The sequence below is a fragment of the Gymnogyps californianus genome, chromosome 3, assembly GCF_018139145.2.
Source record: "Gymnogyps californianus isolate 813 chromosome 3, ASM1813914v2, whole genome shotgun sequence".
In the NCBI taxonomy this organism is placed as follows: Eukaryota; Metazoa; Chordata; class Aves; order Accipitriformes; family Cathartidae; genus Gymnogyps; species Gymnogyps californianus.
The window spans coordinates 98,664,504-98,675,934 of NC_059473.1; the positions used below are offsets into that span (position 1 = coordinate 98,664,504).

At 41.7% G+C, this 11,431-nt stretch overlaps 1 protein-coding gene across 5 annotated transcripts in view; it reads right to left on the bottom strand.

Annotated features, from left to right (window-relative positions):
* Positions 1 to 10,860, bottom strand: part of PHF3 (PHD finger protein 3) — a 52,472-nt gene extending 41,612 nt beyond the window's left edge. The window contains exons 1-2 of one of the 5 annotated variants that reach the window (XM_050895167.1): positions 10,781 to 10,860; positions 655 to 831 (exon numbers count right to left, since the gene is read on the bottom strand). In XM_050895167.1, coding sequence (XP_050751124.1) covers positions 655 to 757 — 103 coding nt within the window. In that variant the 5' untranslated portion in view covers positions 758 to 831; positions 10,781 to 10,860. Of the gene's footprint in view, positions 1 to 654; positions 924 to 10,780 lie in introns of those variants that run through there. The other 4 variants (XM_050895165.1, XM_050895170.1, XM_050895168.1 and 1 more) reach the window with 4 other exon arrangements.
* Positions 10,861 to 11,431: the final 571 nt, after the last annotated feature.

Sequence of the window (11,431 nt, forward strand, 5' to 3'; positions counted from 1 at the left end):
GTAATTATTCCAACTACTCATCAATATAAATAATTTTAGGGACTGGATCACCCTTTCTTTCTTTTTGATCTTCCAAAACTACTCCACAACTCCTAAGATTATTTTTACTTAAAACTTCGCTCTAAATTAGTTCCAAATCAGGTGTTTCCAAACAGTAAGAAAAGAACTGTATTATCATTCCAGGCTTTTGTTTGAAGCCAACTGAAGCAAAACACTCAGAATCTGTTATCAGCTCAGTACTAGAAGGCCTAGCACTAACAGAATAACCCTAAGGTCAGAGCAGTAATTTGTACAACTCTCATGCTCCTACTGCTAATCCAGAATTACTACATTTTTTTAAGACAACTAGCAACTTCACTGATCAGGCACAGTACTTACACTAAACAAATCACGACTTTAATTGGGAATAATTTACACGTACTCAAGACAAAGCCTAAATTACTTCCAATCCAGATTAGGAGCCTTCCTCTATTGTTACCCGACAAAATTAAAGAGAACTGCACATAGTTTACATGCCAGGCATGTAAGCAGCGCAACAAAAAGGGCAGGAAGGAGACAGAAATCCCAAATTATTATTTCTACATTACGAAAAAGGGTTGGTACTTGAGTATAACTGTATTTTAAATTGTAATCTTAAAAAATTGTAAGATTTACCTGTTGAACAAGGCATCTGGAAATTGGGATCATTGCTATCCAAAACAGGCAAACAGAACTGGGCACTTGCAGATCCTAGCATAGGATCCTTATCGCTGAGCATGTTCTTCAGCGAATCCTCTAAGACATTTTGACTTGTACTAAAATCCTCACAGACTTCATTCTCCAGGTTGGATCCTAGAAATAGGGCATCATCTAAGTGTTCAGTAGGAATTAAATGGTTAAATGTATCAACTATATCCATGAAGACTCCTGTGTGTCTTTCAGCCCTATAGAAAGACAAGAAAAATACCATAAGAAAATAAGCTACAAATTGTAAAACACCTAAGACACCAGCAAATTGTTTTGGCTGTTGTGTTTTATAAAGAACGCTTAAGGTCTTTTAGAATTGTAACAAAAAAAAGAAAAAAAAATCAGCTTATGGCTTCATATGGCCCACTGCATATCTGAAAATCAATTCTCTAACTGATTATTTTTAAAAGAAATCCCATGCTAAGTTTATATAAACTCCACTATCAGGATCAGAGTGCTTCCACTTCTACAAGGTGTATATAGCAAGGGTAACTAAAACACCTTTCTAAAATTTGTTTAAACCTTAACCAACCCAAGGGGGTGGGACACCAGAGGGAGGGGGAAATCAAGAACAAGCAAACCTGGTTAGCAGCACTGTGAGCGCACATCTTTCTTCACCTTTAAATGTAAAAAGGTGAGGTCAGCTTCCACTAACATCAATGGAGCTGACAAGGCTCAGGAGCCTGCCATACTAGGCCCAAAATTGAGACAGACTGTATTTCCGTTCATAGAGGAACTACCAAGTACTTCATAGCAAGCAACTATTTTTAAGCTGCAAGGCCTTATCTCTATTATTTTTCACCTATCATTACATTCAATAAAATTACAGAAATTTTCTATGTAAATCTGACCTCAATCAAGTATATGAGAATTCTGAGCTGGCTTCAAAAGGGCCAGGAGCCTTTTAGAAACTTCAGTTTTGAAGAAATTTAGGTAAAACTTAAGGAACTGTATTCAAAGATGGCACCTACGTTTTACAAGAAGGGATTCCCTATTTTCTAGATCACTTCTTTGCGATATAACAGAAATGCAACTATTGCAGCAGAGATTCAACTAATAAGAACGTGTAACTACACAACAGAATAGGAAAAAAAGTCAGCAAAATGTTTCTTCAGAAGTTTAGCATAAGCATATACTTTGAGTACAGAGAGATAATTATAATAAATATGGTCATGGAGGCAAGGAAAATGGAGTAATGCAGTAGTGCCTGGCTTAATTTGACATACAGGAAGGTCTGGGAGACCAGTTTTGGCACACACAAAGCTATTCAAGCTTCTGGAAACAGAATAAGGACATACATTCTCTCCTGCTCCTTCCTTCATCCTCCTCCTCCCACACACTAGACAGGATTTTTTTTTTTTTTTGAATGAACACATTAATTAAAGGAAAAGGACAAGTGAGATTCAGAGTTTGTTGTGCTTGAATTACTTTCTAGATCCCTATTCCAGCAACCTGCCACTAAATAAATCCAGTACCTACTCATGCTTACTAGAACAGTAAGTATGCTTCCTTATACACGTTAATGGGACATTTCTGTTTTAGCAATCAACAGGGAAAATCCTAGCCATACGCATGTAAGAGCTCTGCCACAATTTCAACCCTATTTATGCAATTTATTTCATTTCACAAATTCACAAAAACTACAGGTGAGCATGAAAAACGTTTCATTTTGGTTTGTTTTTTTAAAAACATGACAAGTGTTTCTTCCTTCTCCCATAGGGCAGCTCAGAAGAAAACAATGGTCAGGTATGGCACTATGTCTTTGCAGAGCACGGTGTCTTTACAGTATCTATGCACTAACCATGACAAAACAGTCTAATACACAACGTCCTACTGACCAAACAGCCAGCAAGAAGGAAAGTCAGGCCAAATCAGGTGCATCTAGTAAGTAGGCAACAGTCTTAGAGCAGCAAGTATGTTATAATTTGAAAGCTCCCTCACCAAAAAATGGACTATTTTTATCAAGCAATGCAGTGCATCTACATATACACCATGCCAACTAGCACCTATAGCAGTCCACATTCTTTTTGCAGTTGTCAGAAGAATTTCCAAATCTGGCAACAAATAAAGCAGCAAACTAACGGAGGAAGTGCTATGCTGCACTGTATAATCTATTTTTATTATGCCATGTAGTTACAACAATCTGATACTACACAGGATAAACTACAAGAGCTGCAGTAGCTCAAAGTAAGAAAATAATTATAAATGCCCCATTCCAGTACTTTAAAACATCTTCCTGTAATGACAGGTTTTTTTCATATTAGCATCACAGGAGCACAAGAGTAACAGACACAGGATAAAACGATGGTGAACCCTGACACTAAGAAGTGCCAATGACACTGCAATAGAACACCCATGAATTACTGTAAGAAACCTTCTGTACCCAAAATTAGTGGCAGGGGCTTTGAACACATTTACAATAATATAGCTCAAGTTTTTTTCTGGATAGGAGGGCAACATTTATACAACTGTTACTCAAACATTGCTGTTACCAAAGCAGTGCTGACCAGTTCATGAAGTGTTAAGTAGCAAAGCTCGAGCAGAACGTTAGCTCTTGCTACAAAAATCACTCATTGCTGAATGTCTTCAGCAATGTGATGATAAAAGAATACCTACAGTTTTGCAAGACTACCATGCAGCCATTCAGAACACTAAAAGCACTGCAAAATAGCCAACTGTCAAAGCAACTATACATGCAATGGCCAAAGCCACCTTCAACGACACCTAACTAGCTATTAGAGAAAATTCAAGAGGAATTTTATTGAAAGCTTTATTTCTGGAGCACAAGTCTATGATCAAGTATAAGTTCTATACAAATTTTGTATCAAAAAGTCATTGTAAGGATATAAACAAAGTGGTTTTGCACAAAAATCCTACCACCACAAAATCTAAAATTAAAGAATTTGTTCTACTATTTTTAAAATAGAGAGGTTACCCCATCAAAGTGGGATAATTAAAAATCAAAATTTTGCTTACACTGTTCAATTCTTTGTGTAACTTGTACAGTATCAAGTTTAGAAAATTATTTCTAGCATTACTAGATTAACTATCACATGAAGTGTAGAATCTGCGGGACTGACAACGGAAGATACACTTCTTGCTAAACAGTCAATTGTTAGAAACAGTTGCAACAAAAAAAAAAAATTTCCCTTACACAATGCCTAAAGTGCATGAATTTTGAATGGTTTATTTTGCATTTGAAACACTTTGAACACCAGGAAAAATAGCCAGAGGTATAGGCGAAAACACAGTTAAGTTTTTCATGGCCGCTTATTTCCAAAGATAACTCTTAACAGCTCCGAGGAGGAATGTATTGTTCCCCTGGAACACAGCTGTGTCCTCCACTTGAACCCTAAAGGCCAGTGGCTTGGCATCACTCACAGCAAAAGTGCACATACCAAGCGTACTCCCATCGCACAATAATTCAAAAGTGTTTTCTCACTGGGTAGTTAATCATAAGCAACAGAATATGAAAAGTCTCATGTATGGAGAACCAGTGAGAAGAGGAGCGTTCACGAACGAGGCAAAGGAGCAAATGACAGCGGAGGAAGTCCCAGCCAGGTTCAGGCTGGACAGACGTCAATCTTCTCCCACCTGCTGGCTCCTGGAGCATCAGGGCATGTACTGAGACTGCTACAGCACAGAGCATAGCAGGATACAGGAGCATGGGCGCAATGAGAACTGACCATCAAGAAAAGCTAAAGGTATAGATAGCATTCTCCTCAATTCCTTAAATAAAGTACATTTCTCTTACACTTTTGAGACTGATTTGTTTCAATCAGACCCCCCGCTGCAACAAAAGGTACTCATAGAAGTAACCCAACCAAAATCTTTCATTATTAAGTGATCCATCACTAAAAACAACCTTGTTAAAGACAAAAAGTATGTCAGTTAAACATGACTTCCAGAATTTCTCCCACATTATGTTTACCATAAAATCTCTTCATGCTCTCAACATCATTTTCTTTTTCAGTCTGAGTCTTCTAGCTTAAAAAAATCATTTCTTCAGTTGTTGAATTAGTTTAATTAAGTTAGGTATGTCATAATATCGCTTCAAATTCCAACAAATACTGGTATGAAATAAACTTGCTGTAGGATCTGATATGGCAGATTTTTATCTTGTCCCCATTTACTACTTTTTCATTACATCTCTAGCAGTTCTAAATGACCTTCCAAAATTAAAAGATAAACAGAATGATCACTTGCTAAGGAAAGAAACTGAGATCTCAAACTAAGCATATCCTTTCAAACTAATCTTAGAGGGGAAGGAAGACTAATATCTGGATGAGAGATACTGTACATCTTTAAGGTTTCTCATTGTTTAGTTTGTCTGTGAAAGAGGCAAAAAATGACTTCAGTTCCTGTTGTATTATTTTCTTATCGGAACAGAGCAAAATAGTTTAGTGGAGATATCCAACTGCATCAGCATGTCTCTATCATCTTATCTAAAAACTACCTCAAGCAGAGGCAATCACAAATTGCATATACCACTAGAAACCCTGAGTGTTTCTTAGCTGATGTACAGGCCAAGCATACTCTGTCTTTGCATTCTAAATTAAGTCTCTCTTAAACACCAGGTATGTGCAAGTGTTTAATTTTCCATCCATATATTTGGATTTTCATTAGATACATTTGTCTTGATACTTTATTATTTTCCTTCACATATGTTTTATTCAGTTTTAACAGCATTCCTACACCATTTATTTTACTAAGCAAAAGTTAGGTTTCACACGTTTAAATAACATTCACTGTAATTACTTCCTCTCCTCCCCTCTCTGCCCAGGGGGTGACTTTCATATATTAGTTTACATTTTAAATTTGACTTTCATATATTAGCTTGTATTTCAAACTTAAGAATATAAAACAGAAGTTCCTGTATGTTTAATGATTGTCAATTTAAAAAGAAATCTGGTTTATGAAAGCCCTCAGAAGTTGGACTTGAGAAAAATAAAATATTTCTACAAAGAAATTTAACCAAAAAGATTGCCTAAATTGGGAACAAAGGGGAAAAAAATCTGGAGGAACCTAACCGAAGAAAGCAAAAAAGCTCACACTGCTTATTTAGGATACTCAAAATCCTAGATGTTGAAGATCCTATCTACTTTATTGACCCACCTGAATTAGTGAGTCTGAAGCAGCTGAAGATAGCATAGTAACATTAAAATTCCTTCCATTTCATTTATGTACCTTTCTGAATAGTGTCTCTTGCTTCCAATTCACTGAATCTTTCTACTGTTTTTAAAAGCTTTCGTAAATCTAGTTATTGACTGGACTATGTTGGAAACATTGCAACACTCAAAATATAAGACTTGGTCTCTTGTCCTGTAAACACCTTCCTTTAGCTTATGCACACCAAAGGACTGAGAGCAAGGACTAGTCATACCAACAGTAACAGACTCCATAAAAAAAATCCATATTATATTTATTTCTTCCAGTAGTAGTAATAAATGCTGGTCAGAAAAGTATACAACAGGAACAGAGCTATCTGGATGAATAGCATCTTAGATCTCAAAATAAATGGGAAAAGCTGACTCAGCACTGCCACAGAGGAATCAAATAATAAGTAACAATAACTGACAAAAACTTTTCAGAAGAAGAGGGAAACTGCACTTTAATTGACATTAAATTAGCTAACAACAGAGACAGTTAAAAAAAAAAAATCCCTCGCCTGAGTCTTTTGGTAACTACTGTACCTAAAAAAAGCATTCAAGGTATCAAATGTCTATCTTTCTTCACCAGAGCTGTGATATCGGACCACCCCATGTGCTCACTGATAACTTGACACTTAGAACCCACCCACCAATCAACGTTGCTTCAAAGCGCTGATGCTGAGCACAGGTAAGTTTTACTACCATCCTCCCCCTTCCTTGTATACAACACTTTAACATCACAAGCACCTAAATGAAAACTAATGCTAAGCTGCCATGTGTCCATGTTTTAAGCACTAGAAGCTGCGTTCATTCTTACAACATTTAGGGATATGACAGCACCAAAAGCCAGAACCGAGACCCAGGTCCTCTGTAGTAACAGATTTTGGCCAACAGAGCTCACAGTCTAAACATATCATGGTATAAAAAAGGCAATCAATACCAGACAGTGCATCAGTGGCAGAGTCAGCAAGAAAACCTCAACTTTACAACTCTCACACCAATGCGCTTTCTACTCTGGTTCACATTGGCTCAAATCCCATCATCTAGAGCAGTCTTCAAGAATTAAATTAACTGACAAAACATTGTTGACAGGACAAGCAATTTGATTTATGAGCATATGAATTGCAATATAGCCAAAAAACTGTGTTCAGAACTGTTAAAGAAAATTTCAGTGTCCTTTCTCAAAAAAAGGATAAACACTTGGATGGAACATGGTTTGCTGAGCTTTGGCCTTTAAGCATAACCAAATTTGATCTTTCTCATTCACCCATCTCCCATCAAACAGGACACTGTCAAAGACCTGCCTAACAGCAACACCTACTCAACAGGTTTATCTGAAACATCAATATTCCTGTAAAGGAGGCCCAGGTACACTGACAAAGCTGTATGCCAGAAACATCAACCCGTAAGTATCCATATGCCACCTGTTCCCTTATTTAAATCGCCTATTTATTATTTTAATCCCTCATTTAAAATTAAAGATCTAGCTTTTAGTGTCACCAAAACCAAAGCCCTGCCACAGCTCAAGGAACAGGAAATGTAAATCTGAGCATTTTATTCATTCTTAACCAACTCTTCTATGCTATTTTTGTGTTTCCCTCACCCTAAAGTCCTCAGACACCAGTTGACCCAAATCTTATAACCCTGCTACTGAAATCTCAATAGTCTGACACATCAAATAATAACCACCTTCCAAAATCTATCTATAATCTGAAGGTATATGCTGCCCCCCTCACTGACATAGGAGATCCCCTACTACTTGTTATCACGGTATTTGAAAGAAGGGCAGACAGCTCAAGATATTTTCTTTATTAAACCTTCACTATCCAAAAGACTTACATTCACCAGCCAGAACTGTACCTTATTTCAGTGAACAGGAAGAAAAAGTAAATTTCAAACAAAGGATTTAATTAGAAGACAAAGAAATGCAGAAAAAGTACAGAGAAGCCTTTTCTTAATCATACAAGATCAAATTATTGTATCACAGAAAATCAACTTAACAGTTATCTTTTGAACAGAGTAACCTCTCCTCAAAAAAAATACACTCCTCACCCTCACTTTACAGCTAGAAGAGGCACATAGTGCTGCACTAGAAGTTGTGTTCTGTCATAAAACTGTCCTTACATTTGAAAGATTTCACGATGTATTTTGTAAAGTACACTGTTTTCCTTTGCTGGATTGTCCCATCAATGAATACTCCTGAATCCCACAAAAATTAAGCATAATCAAAGATTACACATCATTTTATTAATCTCTCCATCACCGCATATAACTCTAGAATTTGTAAGCTCACTACCAAGAGACAATTCCCTGAAAAGAAAAAGACGAGGACAGATTACTTTTCCATCACTACTGCTATGCTCTTTCAACTCTTTTCCACTCTCAGGTTCCTCAAGAATTGTTTCAAGTATTTTCAGCTTGAACATAGTATAAATGTTAAGCTGTGTAACAGGTTACACTGATTATTTGTCAGTCACCCCAGATAGAATAATTTAATTTGTAATACCTTTTGAATTTGTCAGTCTCTCTCTGATAATGATGCATTTTGAAACATACATTAGAATTAGTTTTTTTCAGAAATAGTTAGAAGCTTAATGGCTAAACGTCATGAAGTTTTCCACAGAAATATACCATCCATCATATAGCTATATCGACACCACTCAGGAGGATGTCACAAGCTGCCCATATTTTTCACTTTTTGCTGCTCTATAGTGAACACTCATATCCCAATTTAGTGGACTTTGTCATTGCTACTTCATAATATTACCTTTCAAAAATATTCCCTTGCCATAAAAAAAAGTTTCTGACACAATATGCCTGAATAATGTCATAAAACAATGCAAGTTTATTATTTCCTACAAATAATTTATCTCCCCTTAGTATTTTTAAGACTTGGATTTAACAATATTTAAGTTGACCAGGGAAAATTATTTTTTTAAAAATACAAACTTCTATTAAAATAACAGCTAAAAAAATTTCATACAGCATACATCGGCTCAGCTCTTCACACAACATGAGTAGTATTTACTCCATGAGGTACAAACAAGCCTTCTAAAAAGAGGAGGTCACAGAAGTATGGCAAATAAGAACTACAGACTTTTTAGAGCTTTAGCTTTCTTAGAAACACCTTACCATCGTGTTGAATTACTGCAGTTAACTATATTGAATTAGATCTAGTCAACATGGTTTATAGTTAGATGCCTTTTCAGCTGCTTGAAATTCCTGAGAGTTTGCAAATGTAAAATGCACATAAAAACTGAATGACTGAGTAACAGGCAACGACAGCTGAAAAAAATCTAGGTCTTCAGAACTCCATATTTGTATGTATAATCTTTAAAGCTAACTACAGAAAATTAAAAGCAGAAGCTACTTGGTAAAGCAAAAAGAGAGCTGAGTAGCAGTTTCATTGTGGGCTACACACTAAGTGTAAAGACCACTCGAAGTTCAATTATTCCAAGAAACATAAAATCCAGGTTTTCAAAATCTCCCTTACAGTGTGTCCCAAACCTTGACAGATTAATTTATTACGCAAAACAAACCAGGAATTAGTGGTGTTAGAGAGAGGTCGTATGTTTACCATCCTTACATTTAATCCTACAATATTTCCACTGTTTAGCAACGTTAGCATCCATTTTTATAAAAGCAAACGTATAGAAATTACCTAATGGATTAACAGCTACATAAAAGACAACACCACAACTACAATTTGTATGGTAAAGCTGTTGTGATCCCATGTTCCTGTCTTCCCTTCCTCATTTTTATGCTTCATTCTGCAGGCTATTTCTACTAACTCAACCTACACTGCACAGAGTGCTCTTCTTCCAAACCCTCACCTCATGCCTATAACAGGTCTCCATTGTGCAGACCATATAGAAAGCACACTCGCAATCACATGAACGATGGCTCTTCTAAAGCCTTATAGATACTAATTATTTGCATTTCAGTAGCAAGCAAGAAGTGTGGACACATTGCCTCAGAAAGAGCATCTCATCCAAGAACAGGATCTGGAAATATCACCAGGCCACTGAATCCCCCGGGTACTGCCGATGACCACGTTTTCTCCTGCACTTCCTACAGTGGGTACTATACACAAGAGTTAAACACAGAAATTGTTGATGATGCTAAGTTTGAGAGACGGGAGGAGGAGCCCGGAACAGGTCAGACCAATAGCAGGAAGAACAGCAGGGTCTAAATTGGTGTTTGTTCCTCAGGTTTGCATGGGCCAAGAAGGCATCAGCGGCTCAAGAGAAGGGATGGGACAGGCACTGCTAAGAAGGGGCAAGACCTAGTAAACGCGGGCCAGGGAAGGCGGTGCGGGAAAGCCAGCAGCAGCACGGCTCCGGCCAGGGAGCCTCCGGCAGGGTCCCGCACGGACGCCGGGGCGGGCGGGGACGGGAGAGGCCGCCGCAGGCAGCGAGGCCGGGGCCAAAGCGCCATGTCAGGTGGCAGGGCGAGGGGCCCGGGACCCGGCCGGCCCGGGGCGCAGCCTCCGCAAGGTCAGCGCCGGCGCCGCGGGGCCCCGCCCGGGCGGAGCGGAGCAGCCGGGGCTCGGCCGGAGAGCGCCCCCCGGGTCCGCAGCCAGACCGCGGGCCGCCTCTGCACAAGGGCCGGCGGCGGCGCCGCGTCCGCGCCCAGCCCGTGGCGGCGGCGCCGCGGCGGAAGCAGGCCGCGTCCCACCCGGGCCGACCCGCCGCGCTGGGCCCTGCCGCCAGGCCAGGCCCGGCCAGGCCAAGCCAGGCCGCGGCCCCGCCGCTGCCGCCGCGGCAGGCCCAGCCCAGCCCTGCCCGCCCGCCGCACCCCGGCGAAGGCAGGGCGAGGCCGCGCAACGCGGCGGGCCCCTTCGCCCTCCCCCTTCCCCCTTTACCTGCCGCAGCCCGCGGCGCGGCCCGGCGGCGGTAACTCACCCTGCTCCGCCGCCCAGCGCTGCCCCGGAGCCGCGGAGGAGGGAGACGGCGGCCGCGCCGAACGGAAAGAGGGCGGCGCGCGCAGCCCCGCGGCCTGCGGGAGCGGGGGTTTGCGCGCGGGCTTCCCCTCCCCCGGCCCAGGTGGTCCGGTCCGCCTCGGCCTGGCTCGGCTCGGCTCGGCGTGCCGGCCGCGTGCCCGCTGGCCCGTAGGCGCGCCCCCGCGGCGTCAGGCGAGCGGCGCCGCGCCGGGCCCGGCCGCTCACGTGACGGCGCTGTTTACGGGGGAGGACGGGCGCGCCGCTGCGCAGGCGCCGGGCCCGGCTGGGCTGGGGGCGCCCGGGAGGGCGTCCCCGCTGCCGCGGGGCGCCGGGCCGGGGGGCCGAGGGTTGATTCGGGTGTTTCGTGCCGCCTGCGGCCTCCTCCCGTCGAGACTTGCCGCCCCGTGACATAACTGTGCTCGCGGCCCCCCGCCGCGCCAGGCTCCGCGAAGGCGCTGTCACCGGAGCCGGCCTCTACGGCTCACCCGAGGGGGTTCCGGGCACCCTCGCGGGGTTTGGGGGCCGAAACGGCGAGAAGCGCCTGGCGGCGGCCCCGCGGCCGTAGCTGCGCGGGCCGGGCCGTGCGCCTGACAGGCCTCGGCCTGCCGGTCGG